At 38.4% G+C, this 22,930-nt stretch overlaps 3 protein-coding genes across 5 annotated transcripts; 1 reads left to right on the top strand and 2 right to left on the bottom strand.

Moving 5' to 3' along the window:
* Positions 1–24: 24 nt before the first annotated feature.
* nudt4a (nudix (nucleoside diphosphate linked moiety X)-type motif 4a) lies at positions 25–9,876 on the bottom strand. The gene is made up of 5 exons (XM_077516531.1): positions 9,430–9,876; positions 4,927–5,037; positions 2,352–2,396; positions 2,045–2,132; positions 25–1,445 (listed from the first exon to the last, which is right to left on the bottom strand). Exons 1-5 carry the CDS (start codon positions 9,526–9,528, stop codon positions 1,219–1,221), a joined length of 570 nt encoding a protein of 189 aa, XP_077372657.1. The 5' UTR covers positions 9,529–9,876; the 3' UTR covers positions 25–1,218.
* On the top strand, positions 6,306–22,718 carry c1qtnf13 (C1q and TNF related 13). 3 transcript variants are annotated; one of them, XM_077516530.1, is made up of 3 exons: positions 6,306–6,692; positions 19,998–20,191; positions 21,260–22,718. In XM_077516530.1, the coding sequence occupies exons 2-3, from the start codon at positions 20,158–20,160 to the stop codon at positions 22,255–22,257; spliced, it is 1,032 nt and encodes a 343-aa protein (XP_077372656.1). In that variant the 5' UTR covers positions 6,306–6,692; positions 19,998–20,157; the 3' UTR covers positions 22,258–22,718. The 3 variants fall into 3 exon arrangements, with proteins under 3 accessions (XP_077372656.1, XP_077372653.1, XP_077372654.1); XM_077516527.1 differs by having other exon boundaries at positions 6,316–6,692; positions 21,230–22,718; XM_077516528.1 differs by lacking the exon at positions 6,306–6,692 and adding an exon at positions 19,136–19,356 and having other exon boundaries at positions 21,230–22,718.
* Positions 10,458–19,115, bottom strand: ube2na (ubiquitin-conjugating enzyme E2Na). Its single transcript, XM_077516532.1, has 4 exons — positions 18,948–19,115; positions 13,079–13,325; positions 12,526–12,666; positions 10,458–11,700 (listed from the first exon to the last, which is right to left on the bottom strand). The coding sequence occupies exons 1-4, from the start codon at positions 18,975–18,977 to the stop codon at positions 11,663–11,665; spliced, it is 456 nt and encodes a 151-aa protein (XP_077372658.1). The 5' UTR covers positions 18,978–19,115; the 3' UTR covers positions 10,458–11,662.
* Positions 22,719–22,930: the final 212 nt, after the last annotated feature.

Below are 22,930 nucleotides of genomic sequence, written 5' to 3'. Positions count from 1 at the left end.
ATCGTCTGGAAATACAAAAGCATGTAACTGTTGGTGGGGCTTTATTTTTAATTACACATTTTCACGAACATGAGCAGCACATTTCTCTAACATGCTTTGCTTGTTACAAGATCAAGTGCTTATCAATGAAGAGGAAAAATGTTCATTATTTAGTGTCTTAATTTTGATGACAAAACAGTCTGGCCTTCCAAATGATGCCTGCTAAGTAATTGTGAATTATGAAAGAATAGTACGGGTGATTTCCTGGTAAAATTTAATAAATACAAGTTTTTTTAGGCACAAAAATACTGTAAATTCAGTTATAATTCAAGGTTGACACCATTCAATAAAATTCAACAGTTCAAAATCCATACATTCAATTCACATTTGTCAGTTTGAACACAGATTGTTAAATCTTAAACCACTCAGGTAAAAGCAAGGCTTGCCATTTTTGCCCCTTGGATGTAAAAACATGGTTAGTCAAAATATACAAGCAATTATTTTTAATATAGTGTCCCAAAAAAAATGACATTTCATAGTCTAATCAGTCAATTCATGTTGCTTTGTGAAATCAGCTACAACATTTATATCACATTCAATATGTGATTGGAATTTTTATATGTTTTATTTAGTTACTCAGATATTCCCATTTCAAATTCACATTTTTGGAACACCTTGTACACTGCATAATAAGTTTTATTTAGACTTAATTCAGATATTATTCTAATGTTAATAGTAAATATTCACTCACTCCTACATGAGGTTGTTTTAGTTTACATCTTTAGAGTTCACAAAAATAATTTTTCATTTTTTTTAAGCACATAATATACTCAATTATTTGTCAACAAGGCACTTTGAGCATTATGATTTCCTTGAGAGGCAGCACTTCTCAGTACTGGGCACCAGGAAACCAAGCAAACGCTATCTGCAACAACAATCAAATACTGTATTATTTAATTAATCGTCAAGAATAAAAACGACCTTTAAAGTGCGTACGCAACACTAAAAATAACGAGAAAGCATTAAAGGGACACGCGTTTGCTCAACCAGTTGGTGATGATCGCTATAAAAATCCACAAACAACTGTAACTATTATTGGAAAACATTTTGGCACTCTGCAAGCCCACCTCAAAATGGGTTTCAAATCAGTGTCATGAGTACTTCATTGTGTAAAACTGCAAGTCATGTAGGTAACAGTGCGTTTTAGATAAGTCCATCTTGGAGTCCTTCAATAATCTCTCATCGGTTGACGAGATCCAAAGTTCGTGCGGCACTGACAACATAGCGAGGAGTGTTGTTGTCCATCACTTGGGAGCTCAATGTGTTGCCGTTACTTGGGTAACACACTGGGTTGCAGTTGGAGTTACGCGTGTTCTTGAATCTGTGCAGGTATTCGGCATGGACAGGCCTGTGGCTCTGCAGCACCCGGATGGCTTCATCAACACTGAACCACTTACGTTTCCTTCCTGCATACAATATCAGACAAGAGAAAGGAAACCGTTAGCATGCTGCACTACACTGATCGTCCAGCAGGGGTGGCTAAATTACACTTGTCATGCTTTGATTTAATTGTTTTGCGTTCATAGACTGTGACAAGAAGCACTGCTTGGATTTCAATTACAATTAATGTGTGTGTGTGTGTGTGTGGGGGGGGGGGGTCTTCGGAGGTAAAATAAACACACATATAAGTTGTTTAGAAATGATTAATGACAGATTGAGTAGTGTTGAGAATGGGGCATAGTTCCTGTTTGATACAATCAGAATGTCAATAATGGAGGCTGACTCACAAATACATACAAGAGAAGCTGAGACGTGTTCTTGTTCCTTCTTGTAAAAATAATAAAATATGACTTCATCTTTTTAATTTATCCAACTCTCCTATATTACTATTTAAGACATTTTTAACTCAAACAACCGCTACCATAGTGTTAAAATGATCAGCCAAACTAGCAACAAAGTAACAGGTTTTATACCTAGACTAAGAAAATATAAGCAAAAACACAATGCAATCCACATACCATTTTCATGTGTGAGTAAAAGCATCAATGTGACCGTAACGGCATACCTATGTTGACAGAGTCCTCCCAGTCCTCCAGTATCTCTGTGACAATGAGGATATAAACATGTGTCCTGTGCTTTCTGTCTTGATTGTGCTGGAAAGTTTCACATAAAAATACTGCCTTTAATTTCTGCTGTACCAATGCACTGTGTATTATTATTTTGTTTCTTAACAGACACAACAACCTGGTAACAAAAAACACTGACGAACAAAAAACAAGAGTACTTGTATCAAAAGAAGGCAACCAATAATAAATTTAGTCTCACGTGTGGATTCAACAAAAAAATTCCTATGACAGTTTTTGCAGTCTTACCTCAAAAATTCCCAGAAGTCTGCCAAGCTTTGTCTTAACCCCAGCCTGTGCACGCAAGAAGCAAAACACATTCCGCAAACAATTCAGCAGGCATTAGAATTTGAGAGACTTCGAACTGGTTATTAAATGAGCTATCCATTTCCTTTACCGCTTGACCTTATTAGGATCATCGTCAACCGGAGTATATCCAGCTGACTTTGGCAAAAAGGTGTGGTACACCCGGGACTGGTCACCACTCACCAGTCAATCATAGTTCACATTGGAATACTCATGGTTGATAATAATATTTGAGTAAACAACAAGGTGGACAAGAACTGCAACAACAAAACACTAGGTCAGGGATGTCCAAACTACGGCCCGGGGGCCATTTGCGGCCCACCGTGCATTTTTCAGTGGCCCGCGACATATACTAAAAATGGCATTTGACTCAGTTCAAATAAATTAACAAATACAAAAATGTTTGGAGATAGTCAAAGTAAGAAGGGAGGGTGTCGAAAAACACAGGTGCTATTAAACGTTATTTTAGTTAACGAAAACTAAAATTCAAAAAACAATTTTGTTAATGAAATAAAATAAAAACGAAAATGCTTTTTAAAAAACGAAAACTAACAAACTACATTTTATGTTTACAAAACTAACTAAAACTATAATTATAGCAAACGTCATTTGTTTTAGTCTTTGGTAATTAATTTAATGCATGAGCCTTTGGGGATGATTTCAAATGTGATTTTTAGTAGATTTATTTTGATAAAAACCGGAATAATGACGATTGAAAGTATGTCACACAGAAGTGACGCCATCTAGCAGCAGCCAATAGAAAAGCACATTCAGATAACATCACTCCCATGGTGTTTTTTAATATTGTGCACAAGTAATACACATTTTTTTAAAAACTAAAACTTATACTGAAACTAACTAAACTAAAACTAAGCATTTATTAAAGAACTAAAACTAATATAATAAAAACTAACAGAGCCACCCTTAAAATGAATTAAAAATAACTAAATTTAAAAAACAAAACTCAAAATGAAATAAAAACTAAAATGAAAAATTACAAAGCTATAATAACCCTACTGCCATATTACAAATATATTGGTTTATGTACTGTAGCATTTGTCTAAATATGCAAAAGCACAAATAAATTATTTGTACAATTTTTAGGACTAAACACAATTTCTCCTCAGAACATTATGTGGCCCTTGCGTCTCTCTGATTTTCTGTAAGTGGCCCTCAAATGAAAAAGTTTGGACACCCCTGCACGAGATGATGCCATGTCGACAGACTCGACACTGCCATCTGCAGGCACAACAGAGATGAGCGTCACAAAAATGAGAGAAAGGGCAGATGATGTCCGGTAGTATGAGACAGTCTTGGACTGATAGTATTGAAGCACATCACTGTAGATAACATCCAGAAAGCTTTCAGAGTCAGCTTTTGGTCATAATGCTTCCGGTTTCTGTCTGGTGGTGCATATGATGCATTCCAGGGGATTAAAAAAAAATGTTTAGCAACATGAACCTCTGATGTGTGGCATTTTAAACCCAGTCTTAGAGCTGCCAGCTTCAGTTAAGGGATCAGTGACATAATTCAACTTATTATTTTTACAATGCAGTCTTATTTTTTTTTCTCAAAACTTGAAAGAACTTTTTAAATTGGAAGAATTATATGTATCCAAATTGAACAGTGAGTGTACTGAAATATGATGATTTGAGTTGAACATTTTCCAAGTTGTTGGTTTGTTTGCAGCTCATCTATATTCAGACACATCTGGTCATAGGCACAGCCGCACAGGAAGGATAGAGTAACCCAAGAGCCTTCCCAAATGTCAATGCTGTACTTCAAAGTTGTCAACACGCTACAATCCAAGACACAACCACAAAACACAAAACATTCAATATGTAGCCAAATAAGCCACCTACCTATGAAACCACAAAGCAATTTAGTGGCTGGGCATCAATGCTAAACATAACATTCATCTGGACATAACTACTATATTAGGGAGCTGCGGTAAGCACTATCTGTCTTTGTGTTTGAATCTGTGCCTGCGTGTTTACAATATGATCATGATGTGATGGAGTCAGTATACATTCAACTCGTCAGTGGCGGTAGCTCAAAATATTGGTCTTATTTGGGAAGACATGCTTTGGGAAAATACTTCTTGCCATCTGCAGAACCCAATTTTATACAAACAGGACATCCGGCAAGCTATGTTTTTTTTTCTTTTTTCTTTTTAAGGCCGCTCCTTATTCCACTCGTGCTGTCATGAGTCTTGGTAAGCAGCAAAAATAAGCTGATAGCTGAAACTCTTAACAAGGTAAGAGAACCTCTCTTTAAACCAGTGCTTCTCAATTATTTTGTTATGCCACCCCCAGGAAGAAGAAAATATTATCAGTCACGGGTGCATCACCTGAAGTCAGTAGTGATAGACTCCATATCACTAGTGACCCTGAACAGGATAAGTGGTACAGGAAATGGATGGATGGAAGCATTAACAATATTATCTTTACAGTTATCTGCATCACAGAATGTGATATTGCTACTGACATATGAATCTTTCTGAAGATGGTGACCTTACCTCCTCATAAACTTCTCTGATAGCAGCCCCACAGGGTTCCTCCTCAGGCTCCACTCCTCCTCCTGGCACGATCCATTTTTCTGGATGTCGGCTGCTGCTCACCAGTAGCACCTACATGTCAAAAAAAGAATTATAACGTCTTTTCTGCGGGATGGACTGGCTGATTGCAGACTGCCAACTCAAAGAGATACTTCACTTATTTAGCCCATTATAGCAATAAAAAGTTAATATTTTTGCTAAAGTAAATTTGACATTTTCATTATTTTTCACGTACAAGTAGTACCTTTAAAAACACATTTTGCAACTTGCTGTCGACTGAAAATGACATCAAGAGGGCTCAGGTAACCAATCACAGCTCAGCTTGTGAATGTCACATCACCAAACCTAGAAAACTGGTCATTTTCAGTCGACAGCAAGTTGTAAAATGTGTTTTTAAAGGCACTAATTTTACATGAAAAATAATGAAAATATCAAATTTATTTTAGGCAAAATATTAATGTTTGACTGCAAAAAATGGCTAAAAAAGTATCCCTTTAAATACAAGTAATGTCATATCTTACTAACTCTGAATATGGGATCAAATAATTTAATAGTAATTAAAATAGTAATTTAATAGCAATTTAATAATGTTATCCATGTAAACGGTATGAAAAAATAAGCAAGGCTCTATTTCACTGCTTAACCTCTTTGTTCCATCTTTTCGTGGCATGTATTGCAGCATGCAAACTTAACACTGAAATAGGATAAAAGTTACACACGGCAGGCATGTTTGTTTGGATTGCTGCTGCTGCTGCTGCTGCTGCTGCTGCTGCTGCTAGACACCTACACAGTGTGAAGGAAGAGAGGAAACTACAATCTGCATAGGTTGGTCTCGAATTGGCCGCAGGCTGGAAAGTACAAGCTGCAGATGTTTTTTTTTTTTTTTTTTTTTTTGGGGGGGGGGGGGGGGGTGTTGTGATCTGCAATAAAATACTGTACACATGGGATTCAACCACATGCTCAAAACGCAGACAGTTGTACGTTTTGTGCACTCATGTGCACACATACAGTTCAGTCAACAGGCTTTTCTAAAACCTCTGGATCAGCAGTTACCTTTTAGTGTGAAAACAATGGCGCTTAGCAGAGGAGGTTAATGACCCCAGCAGATAGCTTGTCAACAGTGACAACACAGTCCTATTAACTTTTTGTGCAATTAGGTCACACTTCAGTATGTGTGCTTAAAACAGTCTTGAAGTCAAGTAGATGTTGAGAACATTCACTTTTTCCACTGTCTAACATGGTCAAAATGATTTGTGACGTAATTTGGCAAAATTCAGAAGGACTATCTTACAGACACATTTTCGGAACAGGCAGAATATCAGAAGACTTATCTGGTTGTTTAATTTCACACTTGATGATTTGGCAGAGACACAATTTAGACACCTGACCAACGATTAAAATCTACATGTTACTTTAACCTTCAACATCTCACGAACGACATGTCACGTGTCAACTTCCTTCAAGGCACCCAACCCACACTGTGGAGTTCTTCGGTTTTGTGGGGACCGTCACCACTACTCAAAAACTCCCACTCGTTCCAATCGCTCCCATTTGGCGGGAAGCTGATGTCGACCAAAACCAGATGAGCCACAAACATTTTGGAACATTTTATGGATGGATGAGACCGAGATTAACTTCAGCCAAAATGATGGAAAGGCCCAAATATGGAGAAAGAAAGGATCTGCTTACGATCCAAAACACAAGCTCATCTGTGAGGCATGATGGAGGTAATTTTCTGTCTTGGCCTTGCATGGCTGCTTCTCGAACGAGACCATTCGACTTTAATATTATGTAACTCATGATGGTAGTAGCTGAATGAATTCTAATCATTTCAACATAATCGCGTCTTGACGGTTGACACAGTTAGACAAAGTGATGGGTAGCTGTGGCAAAGGACGTTTCTTGAAGTCCGCGATCATCCCTACAGTCTTGAGTGTATTCAGCTCCAAGTTGTGTGGGCCGCAACAGCCACTTAATTTCCTGACGATAAACAGACTTGACACTCCCGTCGATATGAAGCAGATGAGGGTAGCCATCTGCAAACTTCAGGAGTTTGACAGCTGGGTCCGTTGAGGTGCATGTATAGAGTGAGAAGAGCAGTGGTAGTAGGTTCAGGTCCTTGCAAGTAAGGCACCAAATATTAACTCTTTCACTCCCAGCCATTTTGACTGAAACAATACTGGCTGTTTGACTGGATTTGGACTGATTTTGCAAGGCCCACAGAATATTATGTTCTGGTGCTATAAAAACATGGACACCTACTAAAAGAAAGATTAGATTGTCATCAGGGGAAAAAAAAATATTGGGGGAAAAAAAAGCTTGTTGGAACATGGCTGATCTCTTATACTCTTCTGTCACTTGATAGCCGTTTTTTGTAATACTACCATTGCTTTAAGCGACTTCTTCAGGTCAGAAGCTATATTAAAGCCTTGTTTGCTATAGCATAAAAATCATTAAAAACAAAACAAAACAAAAAAAACCCGTATAAATATATTTTTGGTTGTGAATGAGAAAGTATTAAAAACGTATTTATACGTTTTTGGGATTGAATGAGTTAAATGTTATTCACTTTAAGATTATAATATTTACCTATGTTTGCTCCAATACTTTTGCTCAACTGAAAAGTGGGTGGGTTCAATCAAAAGTGCTCTGTCCTGAGTTGTTAAACATGTAAATACCATGAAATAAAAGATACAATTCATTAGTTTTGTCTCTTACTTCAAAACAAAACCAAAGGAAATGAACTTGCTGTTCCAATACTTTTGGAGCGGATTGTAGGTTTTTGCCATGGTATCATTTCAGTACCGGACGACGAACGTTATTAAGGGAATTTTTGCAGGAAGGTAAACTCTCAAAGTTAAAATGTTGCTATCACGGCAACACTAATCCAAGCCTACTAGAACTGTCAACATTAATAGATTATCGAATTAATTGACAACTATTTTAATAATGGAGTAATCGTTTGGACTCTTTTGTTTTTGTTTTTTTAATTTTACATCAAAGAGAAGTAGGGCAGTGGCTGTCAACCTGACATGCAGACAGAACTCCTCCACAAAAAAACAAAAATAAATAGTGATGTGTGTAAAATGAAAGCAAAGACTAGAACAGAATGTTGTGTGACGCGTGAGATGATTGCTTCTCCCTGCACTACAATTCCTGTACACGTAGCCTACGTGATTTTCTCACATGACAGCACAGGACATGATGAAGAGTACCAGGCAATGAGGAGAAATGTGGAGAGATTAGCGGGCACAGGGGGCTATGAAATGAAATCTGCAGGACCAAGCAAGAGCCTGCACCTTGTTTCTAAAAATTGCAGCTCATAGGTCACTTAGTGTGTTTAGCACACTGTGTAACGTTCAACACCTCCCCACCGACCTACCACCAACGCCTCTCAAGCACAGCTGAAATGGGGTGGGATGCATCCACTCTGCAGACACAAGGACACAGAAGCTACAGACATTTGATGAAATTGTACAGACAACCCGTAATAATGTTTAAGTCTATTTATTATTCATTCATTTACTGATGTTCACATCTGCTTTACAATTACTTTCCCTGGACATAAGGGCTTATCACAATTTGAAAGCCTTTCTTAACAATCCTGATGTTTTGGGGGTGGTCAACAACTGAGTCCAAGCAGTCGGCTAGCAGATTTAATTAGACATTAGCCCTTTTAGAATAGAATTGTCAGGAAAATAATAATAAAAAAAATAATAAAATAATAATAATAATAAATATATATATATATATATATATATATATATACACATTTTTTTTCTTTAAACACATCCCAACATAAGACAAAGATAATGCAAAAAAATAAATAAATCGGCAAAAAATTTGAACCATTTTAAACAAATACTAAAGGGCAAAAGTATTATTACACAAAAAAAAAAAAAAAACTACCTGTATAATGTTGACCTCTATAATTGATATCTATCTTGATTGTTGCTAGCGTTAAGGGACTATAAAGAAGTCTTTTTTATTATTATTATTATTTTAATTATTATTAACTGGCCCATTAATCAGTTATCTGAATTTTATTCTGCCACAAATTGAAATTAGCATCGGCCTTAGAAAAATAAATAAATAAAACAAGCTGGATCACCATTCTCACGGCTGCCATGAAAATAACATGTTGGCCACTCCATTAATGGGTACATCTAATTAATTAAACTAACGTAATGGGTAATGGAATACAAGACCTCCATGAATACAGCCTTTGTCAACACAATACTCAGTTATAATAATAGAAAGATTTACGTCTTAATTTGGAAAATTGCTGCGAACACATCCAGTGCACGATCATGGTCTCTTGATGGAGTCTGCACTCATGCCTTTGAACGCACCACCAGCACATTAAAAGCCCCTGCAAATGGACTCATGTATGAGAACTAACGTCATGTTGTCAAACAAAGTACACGATTTTGCTGAACAACAAACAGAAGCAGTAGGTCTTACCTCATCTTCGGACTCGCTTCTGAAACACAAACACGCCGCTCGTCTTTTGAATCCTTCGTCGTCATACGTCCTAGTCTTGTTGGGCTTAAACTTAATCATGTAAACTTGTCCTAGGTGTAGAAAACGCAGCAAAATAAAACTAATGTCATATAGGTCGGTAATACGTGGAGTTTGATCAGTCGTCCGCGAGTGCAGAATATAACGTTATTGTCGCAATTAGAAAATGTGAACTTAATGCGTCATTCATCTCTTGACTTTTCTCATCCGCGTCAGGCTGGAAGTTCGGTTCCGATGTCACACAAACAAATAAAATCATGTCTGAAGTCGGCGGGCTTCTTTTACTAGCCGAGTTACAAGCGTAGACATGAGATGTTTCATTGAGCGGGTTGACGGTTGCTGCTATTCGTCAGAAAGTCGGCCATATTGGTTGTGGCAGACCCTAAACGTCTTTTGACGAGGTGTACAAAGTTAATGCCTAACATATTTGGAAAACAGGTAGGAAGAGAAAAAAAAACGTATGTATAAGATGAGCCTATTCCGGTGGTGTAGTAAGAACTTGCAGAATTTGGTAGCACAAGCAGCCAGAAATAATGTAAAATGTATTTATCATGGGAAACAAAGTATATGTTATAAAACAAATTACAATATTTAGTGAACAATGAATAAAAATTGTGGAAAAACAGATTGTTAAACTGTGAGTACAGATTAGCAAAAAAAAAAATAAAAATAAAAAATCAGACCCTGACACCAGAGGTGCTCCGTACACTTTTTTTTTTTTTTTTTTTTTAAGTCAATGTAAAGCCACCCCTAAAACAGAATGGCGCTACTTCATTGCCTCATATCCTAAAATGGGTGACAGTTTTTAAAATGGATCCAAATTTAGAATTTGCTGTTTCTACTGCCTTATGTGACAATAAATAGAACATCTGTGGGATGTTTAATTTGTGACTATTGGTAACTGCTCATTATGCTTTGTTTCAATTTACAGACAAAAAAAAAAAAAAGATCAAATCAAACCCAAGCAAATGTTTATTAACTAACTGAGTTTATTTACAGAACTGAAATGTATGCAGATGATCATTTGCCATAACATTCTCAGAACATGAAAAATGTTCCTCTCCAGATAATCAAAAAATAATACATTTACAGTTAACTTGGCTTTGTGGCCACAAAGGTTGTCAGGTGTCAAATCGTACACCGACCTAAATTGGAGGAGACTGATCATACCACACCCCAGCATCACACATTATGCCATTCCAATCCTGACTTCTTATTAAATAAGGTGAAAGCTAAAATGGAACCCCTGCTTGGTGGTGCTATTGGGAGGAAGGTCATACACAACTGAATCTTGTAAGGTCAGACTGACAATGCAGAAGGGAAAAAAAGGCTGAGTGGAGTTTAGTAGGACTACACTAAGAAGAAAAAATACAATACACGAGGGCTAGATATTTTAAAATTAAACAAAAGCTCAAACTAAGTCAAGGTCCATAATGTAAATCCAAACAGCACTGACACACAAGTAACACAGTTCTGTCTAGCAGTGGTTAAAAAGTGATGGTGATGTATGTTATTTGTAAAAGTAAAGGCTCAATTTTGGCTTTCAGTCCTATTATCTTGGAGTTAAATAAGGAGAGCCATTTTGTGAATGGCCAGACCAACATCGCAGCTCCATCTGGGCATCACACTACACTACAGGCGATAACTATTAGCAGTTGTTAGTTGCTTTTAATCAACCATGACAAAGGAACACAAAGTTAAAATAAACATAAAAATACCTTGTACTGGCCACAACTAGACTTTCTTTCCTACCCCCCCATTCGCCTGCTGTTTCCTGCTTGTAACCCTCAATAACCCCACCCTCCAACCCCCAGCAAAGATTTGGGACAGAAGTTTCTCCCTCTTGAAAAGCTTAAAAAGCAGCAGTTGACAGACTATTGATGTACAAAGAAAGCCAAGGTGAGCAGACCTAAACCTCTGAGCAAATAGTAGTGAGTTAATTAGGACAAAGACGAGTCATTTTACTAGAACGCATTCACTAATTGCCAGCAGTTTTTCCCTTTTCATTATATTCATGTTTATTTATAGCATATGTGTGTGAGTGTGTGTGTGTATGTGTCGAAATTTGACCGTGCCCTTCAAATGCAAATAAAGGAGGTATTGGCAGAACAGGAGGACTTGTTGTGTTCACACTTGACTTCTGTGTGTGTCTTCACTTGACAGGCTGCTCGTCACTTCATTTGTTTCCGGCATAAAGTCTGGTCCATGTCTTGGCTGAAGAAGGAGGGGGAAAAAAAAAAAACAGTCAACAAGAATATTTCAAAAAAAGGTTTCCTACTCATTTATGGGCAATTAATTGGTAATGTAAGGGATAATGTGAAGTGAGTTGGTTTTTATTGTAATACGACCACTTACAGGCCAGGGAAGAGATTATGACTTTGTCAATGATTTTTGAGCATCCGTCATTCGTCAGTTATCAACAGTCGGTTCACCCTTCTGTCAATCCATCAATATTTCAAGCTAAACCACATCGTAAATGGATATCCTTCAACATTTCCATCATTCATAATTAAAATTGTCATGACAGGATCTGTTAGTATTGACTACTTAGTCAAACAGCGTGGCCAGTGTTTTACACTTGGCAAAGTTTGGTTTGTTTTTATGATTTTCCGACTGCGTACATTAATTACAAACCGCGCAAGGTCTTCCTCCTTTACCCTGCATCGGGGTACCAGACAGGGCTGCCCTTCTATTGCTGTGGAACCGTTGGCTATTTGGCATTGAGCCAAGGAAAGGATTGAGGAAGATCTGACAACTTTGCCATTACTGTATATGCACTTTAGCTCATCTTGACCGGTAAATGTCCGAGGGGGGCTGCTCGTTGCATTTAGTGGGCGGGGAGGGTTTTTATTTGTTCCTTTTGCCTTTCAATCATTGTGACAGTTTTCAACATACAGTCTACAACATGTATAACACCCAAAAAGAAAAAGTCCTGATGGGATCAAGCCGAAGCTTAGATTAACGTGGAGAAAAGAACACTAAGCAAGATCAGGAAAGGACCTACAATAATTAACTCAATTTGAACCCAGCATGCCTTACCTGTCTCTATAGCTTCAACTTCATTGGTCTTCCACTTCTCTGCAACGTCATTTGCTAAGGGGTCATCAGGGTTCGGTGCACTTAGTAATGCCTGGATTGACAGCAGGACCGTGCGAATCTGCAGAGCTGGTGACCATTTATCTGCAACAAGATTTGAATAAACAGAAGACACAACAGAGGAGGCTAAATACAATGAAAATGGACATCCGGAAGAGGTGGACGGACAATATGGCACCATCTATTATAAAAGGCAGCAATAGGTGAATGGTGTACAAGTATCACTAAGGGGAGAGCTGTCCAAGTCTTGATCCCAGTGAAAGTGTAATTCAAAAGACCTTTAGGCAGATTGAAAGGCATCTTAAAGTGCCAAATCTCTCAATTCACCTGCAGATAAACCATAACAACACATTATCAACAGGATTCACTCCAGTAACCAGTCTTGTTCCTAATTAACGCCAACATTGTTAAAGGCTTGATTTTCTATCACTTCTGGTAAAAAGTACAGTAACATGCAAACTGTTAACTGTTGATATGAAAATGATTTGTGACTTACCTTTCAGAATGTCTAGACATATTCTTCCCAGCTTGTCTACATTGGGATGATATATTTTAGTCATGAAGCGGACTTTAGGTGCTGCCATCGGATATTCCTCAGGTAAAAAGAGTTCTAGTTTAAATGTACCCCCCTCAAAAGGAGAGTCCTGCGGTCCAGAAATGACCACGTGAAAGTAGCGAGCGTTGCTCTCATCTGGCTCGGCCTGGATGCCTGGCACAGGCTCCGCAAACAAGCGCTGAGTTTCCTGGCAAATCAAAACAAAACAAAGCAAAACACAATATTAAATGCACTGTGACAGACAACTCTGTGTGTCTTAAATGGTGCAATATGAATCTTTAGTTATTATATACACTTAGGGTTGCGAACTGTCGGAAATTTTAAATTTCCGGAAACTTTCCATGTGCAGATAAAGATGGGGAAATTTTCAAATATTAACAGATTTATTCTAGTACTTTGTGACTTTTAATGTTAATTCTTCAACAATGAACAAGTAGTTATTTTAATGAACAACAAAAACAAGAACATGAACTCACCCACCCAATTAAAAACCAACAGCGTCTTAGAAGTTAATTGCCTTCAATTAATGCAAAAATAGTTCACCAGTAATTGGACACTGTGCCTTGCTAAGAAAAATGAAAGCAGAGGAAGAATATCAACATTTATTTACTTATAAAATTAACATGGTCCGTGTCTTAATGTACCATGTTCCATCCATCCATCCATCCATCTTTCTGACCGCTTATACCTCACAAGGGTCACGGTGGTGCTGGAGCCTATCTTAGCTGGCTCTGGGCAGTAGGCGGGGTACACCCTGGACTGGTTGCCAGGGCACACAGAAACGAACAACCATCCACACTCACACCTAGGGACAATTCGAAGCGCCCAATTAACCTGCCATGCATGTTTTTGGAATTTGGGAGGAGACCGGAGTACCTGGAGAAGACCCACGCAGGCACGGGGAGAACATGCAAACTCCACCCAGGAAGGCCGGAGCCTGGACTTGAACCGGAGTCCTCAGAACTGGGAGACGGACGTGCTAACCAGTCATCCACCGTGCCGCCCCTTAATGTACCAATTTTCGTATATTTTGTTTAAAAACGAAATAGAATGTGTTACATGAAAAAAAAAAAAGCTATTTTTATTTCCCCAAATATTTCAAATAAGCACATTTTAGAGCTGTAATTTTAATACTTTGATATTTTTGCTCATATCGGCTCATACATATTAATACATTTTCCCGGTGTGTCTGTGAAAGCTGCTCCTTGCTCTGAAGCGCGTGCACATTTAGACCAGGCATGCCACTTGGTGGTAAACCACAAGAGCTGCTAACAAAAATATTTTTGTCAGTCAGCATAACAAACATATCCTTTAGGTATACAGATGACTGTTATTATAAAATGCAAGTCAATTAATGTAACATATTGAGATATGTATCGCCTTGAAGATCAGGTATTGGGATATATGTGTCGCGATACGTATCGTGAGGTTGGAGGCAATACCCAGCCTTAATGGATACTTTAACTCAATTGGCATATCACCTTAAAAGAGCCATATTCTGAACAATACACTTTTAAACGTTTGTAAAACGGGGGGTTTTTCTGGCTCAAATTGAGGCAGAGCTGTTACCATTCTGACTATGCGCGATGACCGATACCAGGTACCGGTTCGGTGCACTGCTGTTGCTATACCACCGCTGCAATTTCAGCTAAAATCTGTTTCTGTCTAGCTCAATCAACACAGCTGGAGCTACTGTATAAGAGACGCTAAGAGTGTGTAGTACAGACAGAGGGTTGATCGTCTGAGGTTGTTTTACTTTCTTTAATCTGGTTTTCTTACAGTATTAGAGATGCACTGGTGAGTAGCCAAGAGGTGGATTCTGGCGGATGCCATTTAAAAAAAAAAGAAAAAAGAAACAAGCACACACAAAAAAAATCAAGGGAGCGTGTGTGTGTGTGTGTGTGTGTGTCTCAGTGTGCTATGACCGCAGACTGTGCAGTATGTCACGGTCTTTTAGAGGTGACACGAGCCTCCATGCCACAGGAGACCATTACTTCCGCACCCATCAGCCACTGCAGCAAGTTTACTTACTATCTGCTAGCAACCAGAGCAAAGTGACCGACAACCCAGAACATTTGATGTTTGCACAAACTATAATAATGTAACTACATTTAATTGTACAAACCAATCATTATTACTATCCAGAAAAAAAATCCAGCAAACTATCAAACTAATACATTACACTACTAATACACAAAGGAGGTCTTTGGATCCTGCTCTGCCTTTTCAGTCTTAAATCTGATACAGTCTGAATTAAAGCTTCATGACAATGATAGAACCCGCTAACTAGGAATGAATGCAAAGGAATGCTAAACAGCAACCGCACTTGTATTTTGACAGGCTTCTCCTGAATGCAGCTCCGAGTGAAATTCCTGAAACGTTTTAGATAACCCACAGACAAAACCATGCAGTGAAAACACAGACAAGAGGGGCTCCCAGTACCAGTCACACGTTCCAAAGGCTCAAGGGCTCCAATCTTCCCACCTTTTTCCCCACCAATGTCAGTCTCTCACCAGCTTAGTCACTCACCTGTACAGCTTACATCTTTCTGTTCCTATTAGACTTTCTTTTCTACAGGACTACCACCCACGTTACACGTAGAAAATTTGAGTGTGAAGAAAAAACTGTATTCTTTTTTTGTAGGTTAAAATTACACACGAGGAGGACATAGAAGCAGATCGTGTTGTTGGGGGTGAACAAAATGTAATTAATTACTGGAGCACTCTTGATGAGACGCACTCCTTATGGGGGAAAAAAAACAAAAAAAAAAACAGACGGTGGTTGGTTAATACTGAAGCGGTCGCGTATTGTTTGGCCAAGATAAACGATTCGCGGGGTTAATTTTACCGTGACCGGTAATTCGCCATCTAGTTCACGTGAATTTGTGATGCCAACCCACCGCTAAGCTAACGTGCTCTCAGTGAGACGGCGTGTGCGTTGCTGTCGCACGGTGGCGTAAACATGCACATTTGTTTTTGTCATACCCGCTAGTAATGTCAACAAGCAATCACGGTACTTTCTCGCTCCTCTGATTAACCAATCAGAGATATTCACGCCAAAATTACGCTCGCAGGAGGGTTGCTGGTTGCGGCAAAAAATAACCACTGCCTAAGCAATTGCAGAGGGATTTTATTTTTTTTGACAATGCACTTGCCCACGAACTACAAAGAATGACGACACAAACTGGCTGCTACCGTATCATTGGCGATCCCCCTACAACATGAGGATCAACCAGACAGCAAAATAGTGGACTTATTTGACTCATGCAATTTGCCACTTACTTCTGAAGGTATGTGCTTTCATTGTATTTGCTAAGTAAATGTGCTTTAAACAGTAATGTTGCAATTCGCAGGGTAAACGCTACCTGGCCTGTTTTTATTTCAATTTTATTCCATTACAGTTGGTATATTTGCACTTTGTTTACATTCAATTGTGGGGAAAAAAGGTGTCTTAAATATTGTTGCTGCAATAAAAGTGCTATTATTCCAAAGTGCCAATCACAAATCTATTGCTCAGTAATTATTACCAATATCATCAAAAATATCGTCACTGCAAATTTCTTTGAAATATCGTGATATAATTTTTAGGCCATATCATCCACCCTAGGCAGTGTTTATTTTGCCATGACTGGCAACTCTCCTGCTAGCATTATTTTGCTGTGAAAGTCTCCGATATTGGCGAATGACCGGAGCGCGGACATCTCTGGCTTGCTGCAAATCGTCTAATTTACCGTGATTGCTTAGACATTTACAGGCTTAGCTTATATGAATAATACAAACGTGCACGTTATGGTCGCTGCGCGGTGAGGGTCGCAACCTGCACGCCACCTCGTTGAGACGGACACACCTCCCGAGCACTTACATCACAAAGTCACATCTACTTAGCACAAAAGACAGCTTACTCTCATTTATTGTGACTTCTAGCAGTCAGTTCCTACATCAAAGCCAAAATGTGACATTTGTTTTGGTTATATTGAGGGACACAAGTAGCACTGTTTCTTTTCCAACAAAGTTGGCAAAAAAAAGTATTACTTTTCCATTTCATCAATACATACACTTATGTTTCCAGAAGTTCGTTTTTTGTTTTTTTTTAACTTTTTTTTTGTTTAAAAAAAAAAAAAAAAAAAAAAAAAGGTAGTGGGGCAAAAAAAATGTGTGGGGGGGAAGATAAATCAAATCATTTTTTGTTTAAAAGAAAAATAGATTTTATTTTTAGGCACAATCGCCCAGCCCTACCTAAAAGTGTTAAATATTTACTGTAATGACTTTACTCCTGTAGTTATCACAGGTTATTGATAGCATTCTAAGTTATGTACAAATTTAGGTTATGTCACCACCACAGGCATGTAACAGGGAACACCACTGCAAACCAACCACTGTGCAAGCCTAACTTAACGGGTTAATTTGTCAGTCAACAATATGTTTAACACAGTCGTTGAATCCTCAAAGTGGTAGATACTAGATATCAGATAATATTTCTGACTGAGGGATTGGTTTCTAATTATGGCATTTGTTACTGATCACCTTGGTGTGTGGAGGATGTGCACTTAAAATCACAACTTGATATGTCAATAAAGTGCAGCACAGCACTCAAATTGCAGTGTAAAATACAAACTTTAACTCTATGCAGTATAATGTTTGTAATTGGGTAGATGTGCTTCAAACTTCAAAGGTGCTGTCATATAACTAGGTAAGAATATCACATTCATAAACGGAGAGGGCATTTGCGTGGCAACACCTTTTGCTAACTTACTTTGCCCTCTTGGGGTTGCAAACCAAATGATCCTGACCTCCACTGATAACCAGCTTGTTACGAGCCTTGGTGATTCAATTTCATTCGGATTCTTTAAAGGACACAGTGGAATAGTGTCGTTCAGCCTTATCCTCTGGGTTTTACTCTTATGAGTCCTGCCGGGAATACATATAGACTAAAATATGCACACCAAGTCAAAAGTATGGATAAATACAATAAATAACATATGGCATTCATTAAGTTTTCACCAATTACAAACATTAAAACAGAACACACAGTATTATAATTCATAACATTAACCTTTAAAGTACAGTTTGGTTTCTGAATTATCCGTTTTTACGTAAAATTATTCGTCAAACCCGTTTCAATCTAGTACAGTATACCCTCCCATTCTAATAGCTTTAATATAAAACCCAACACAGTGCCAACACTTCATTTTCAAAGTTTTATTCTAAAATACATTATTACACACTGGCAACAAGCAATCACCCATTGCCGTTTTTTTTTTTTTTTTTTTTTTAATTTTAACACGCAAAATTATACCGAAAAGGCCGCACGATCAAAAAAAATTACATCAAAGACAGCCAACTTCTAAACCTGTCATTTAGATTTGAGTGAAAACCAGTGTATTGAAGAGGGTGGGAAATAATGCATTTGTATTGCGAGTTTTCAATTTTTAAATACACGACGAGGGTAGACATGGTTAGCATGGTTAGCTTCGTTAGCCTGCTTAGCCAGGAAGACCGTCAGTCCCTACAACGTTCTATTATCGGATATAATCCAGAACCCATTCTTTATTGTGTTTCCAACCATTAGCGTCAGCAAACACGATTAGCACGGGCTACTTATGTTTTGACCAAAACTTTTGACTGAAACCCACACGGAAAGATAACGGAAGTCACTACGGACAACTAACGGTGTCGTGGTGGATGCTACCATTAGCACAAAAAGCCTATATTCGATATTTTGGGCGTGTGAGACGACTATATTAAGTAAGGGCCACAACAACAACAACAAAAAAGTCCCACGGTCTTATTTTGTAACGTGAAGTGGTTACCTTTATAATCCTGCGAGGCAGTCCTGTCATCTTGTCTGAAATGCGAGTTTTAGCTCAGTCAGTGCCTGCCTGCTCTCGTTGTGACAGCACACGCAGTCGCACACACCTACGACTTCCGGGTTCTCTGCGTCATGCCCACAGATGGAAGCACTCGCTGCAAACCATCTGTTGTACACACCAACGACCAGTTTTATAACGTTAAAGTCACCTTGTAGAATAAAACCTGAGCAAAAATGCTATGCTGTCGTAATTTTCTGAGTAGGCTATTGTAAATAAAAGTTTAGTTTGTTGTATTTTTTGTGTGATATTTTTCTGTTTAAGCCGCATGCAGGTGGTGAAGATGTTTGGCATCTGTGTGCCCACGTAGGCATGAGGAAGGGAGAGATTACAGACAAGCAGGACACAACAGGTAGCACACAAATTTGAGCAAGGGCAGGGCAAAAAAAAAAAAAAGAGGCGACAGTTACCAGAGCCAGAAACTACACGCAACTATACTCAACAAAAATATAAACGCACCACTTTTGTTTTTGCTGCCATATTGATGAACTCAAAGATCTAAAACTTCCACATAAACTATATCACCATTTCTCTCAAATACTGTTCACAAACCAGTCTAAATCTGTAATATTGAGCACTTCTCCTTTGCCGAGATAACCCATCCCACCTCACAGGTGTGCCTTAACAAGATACTGATTAGACACCATGATTAGTGCACAGGTTGGTTATTACTAACCAATTTGCAACTGCCATTATTTTTTTTTATCCAAGTTCTCAGTGGCGCAGGTCAGTAATCGAATAGTTTTGGAAAAGGTTGTATTCATTGCTGCAAAAAATAGAGATAAACCAAGGCCACATTATTATTTTTCTAAAGTCGTGCATTTCTATAGTAAATATCTGCCTTGCACAAAACCAAGTCTCTCTACGGGCCTCTTCTATCACAGATGGTTGTTAATTTAGACAAAACAAAGTGTGAATTATACTTGCAGCCTTGCAGGCAAATAGGGGAAAGTAAGATAGTCCTTCAATTTGACCTTTTATTATGCTCTGCAGGCCAAAGATTGGAGGATGGTGTGGAGCTCCTCCTCTTGACAAATGCATGCAGACAAAAGGATCAGCCGTTTGCACTTCAGGCCTGTTATGAGAACTTATTGGGACATCAGCAGTTGGCCAACAATCAACTCTTTGGAACGTTTTTTTTCCAAATAGGAAGATGTTAGGAATTCATACGCTACATTGCTCAACAGGTGAGTTTTATATATATTTTTTTTTATCAAGAATTTTGCCATGGACTACAACAACATGACATGACAGATGGATTGTAATCACAAAGATCTGTGAAATTCTTTTAATTAAAAAATAATAGTGAGAATGTTGAGCTGTTTTTTTTTCTGCAAGATGACATTGAGATATGTTTAATTATTGTGGCATTAGGTGATAGGTGAACACCCATCTCAAGTTGTCGAGTCGAGAAAATATGATCTGGTTGAGCTATTTCCATGGTGCTTGCTTCTTTCTTATTTTTTCCTTTTTTCATTTTTATTTATTTATTTATTTATTTATTTATTTATTTTTTAAATGGAAAGCATATTTGAACCCAGCCCAGCAAGTAATTATAAACACGAATATAAGTCCTATCCAGCCCTTACTGTTTCAGACAAAGTTTGTTCTTTGATTTTTGTGACTTTTTGTATATAAAAGGAACAAGGATAGGAAAACCAAGTAAAATGTGAAATTACCACTGCTATTATGTGGTATTATGGGATCAAAAGGTTTCTACACTTGTCATGTAATAATTAACATTTTACTGATCTTAAGATGCCCTTTGATCCTTTGTCAAAATTTCATTCATTAATTTTTACTATATGCATTTTTTAAATTTAAACCAATTGTAATGTCTGTCCACAAAATATACTTTTTTTTTTTTTAAATTCCAATAAGCCAATGTAAAATTAATGTAAAAACAAATCAAACCTTTCATTTGTTGTACCTAACGGTCATTCCATTCCACCCCACCTCACCAAACTCTCCTAAAAATGTCCATTGTTCACCTCACACAGGAGCAGATGAAGCAGAACTTAATTGAGTCCCATGTGTTCACAGAGCGCACAGACAGTATCAGCCGCATTATGGAAGCGCTACTGCTCACATCAAATCAACTAGTTTGCGGTGTTTCTTCTTATGATTGACATTAGGTCGCGTCGTCGCGATGTTGAAGGTCTTTACCCAATCTGACAACCAACTTCTTTGACCTGTGCTTTGTGTCTTTTCCTTTTCCTTTTCAGCTGAATGGTGCCCACCATTTTATCTTGCAGTTTTACTGATCACAATCACCTGCTGTGGCCCAGTCTCATCCCTGCATGCCCCTCCAGGGACTTCAAGTCTGCGCTCAGCTTTCTCTGCTACGCGCACCAGCAGCATAGTGGGAGGCAAGCAGAGTGTCGTGACTTTTAACAAACTCTTGGTCAACATAGGAAGGGATTTCAATCCAGACACTGGTTACTTTCGTTGCCGCCTCCCAGGAGTGTACTACGTCTCCTTCTCAATGGGGAAATTTCCTAATAAAATGCTGTCTGTTATTCTGGTGAAGAACGGTCGAGAAGTGCAGGCCATTGCGTATGATGACTACCGCAAAAAGGGCAGGAAAGTACAAAGCCAAAGCATAATGATCGCATTGGAGCAGATGGACACAGTGTGGTTACTGTTGCAGCAGAGCTCTCAGTATGCTTTGTACAGCAATGCCGGCCCTTACATCAGCTTCTCCGGTTACCTTGTCTATCCTGACACCTCTTCAAGCAGCTACATCAGCAACCACCTGACTCCTCACCCACACTGCCCCCCTCAGGCTGAATCTCGGGTCAGACATCAGCCATTCGAGCAGCCCAGATCGGCCTTCTCTGTGGCACGGACGTCCACGTTTATAGGTCAAAGTCGCAAGCAGCATCACAAGTCACCTCTGACCTTCGACGTGGAATTCGTCAACATCGGGGGGCATTTTAACAAATCGTCAGGCAGGTTCACCTGCCGCTTCCCGGGGGCTTACTATTTTGCGTTCACGGTGGGGAAACACCCTCGTAAGGCTGTTTCTGTGAAGCTGATGACCGGGGATGGCGTGGTGCAGGCTATGGTGTTTGACGACGACACGTCCAAGAGACGAGAGATGCAGAGTCAGAGCTTGATGCTGTCCCTTCGCCAGGGCGACACCGTGTGGCTGTACAGTCAGCATGATAATCGCTACGCTGTGTACAGCAACCAGGGGAGGTACACCACCTTCTCAGGCTTCTTGGTGTATCCTGAAGCCACACACATATAAATACGGACAGAAACCTAACTGTAAATGCCACCGCAGCTTGTTTTTTTTTTCTTAAAAAAAAATAAAAAAATAAAAAATACTTCATACAAGTAGTTAAAGTGTTTTACTATTGTCTTTTTTTCTTTTTATTGTAATATATATGTATCTATAACTGGCAAAGATTAATTCCAGTGGGTCGTTCATTAACGTTTATCTCCACGAGGTGGTGCTGTGACATCATTATCAGATATTTCGAGCTGTTCCTTAAAATGCCATGGACAATGCTGTGTTGGAGCATATGAGACAGAATTTGATTTATAATGTATGTTTTGAGTTTTAGGTAAAACCGAGTAAGGGCATAACGCCAATCATGTAAAATTCGTATAATGATTACTTGTTTTTTGAGTTGAAGAATATGATATGATATGATGGACTTTCATGAGATAAGATGTTCCTGTTATATTATTTTGATAGTGATATGTGTATTTGATGTATGATTAAACATATTAAAAATGAACAACTTATTTTACAGTTTGTAATTTCTTGACAGTACAAAATTGTACAATAATTTAGAGTTACTACTGGCGATGCCAGGTATAAGAAATTATTTTAAGTAACCTGCTATGTAATTTCTATATACAGTAGGTTAATACTGTACATGAAATACAACTGGAAATATTGTGCATCTGCCATT

This window comes from Festucalex cinctus, chromosome 3, assembly GCF_051991245.1.
Source record: "Festucalex cinctus isolate MCC-2025b chromosome 3, RoL_Fcin_1.0, whole genome shotgun sequence".
In the NCBI taxonomy this organism is placed as follows: Eukaryota; Metazoa; Chordata; class Actinopteri; order Syngnathiformes; family Syngnathidae; genus Festucalex; species Festucalex cinctus.
This window is presented reverse-complemented; position numbering and strand designations above follow the sequence as displayed.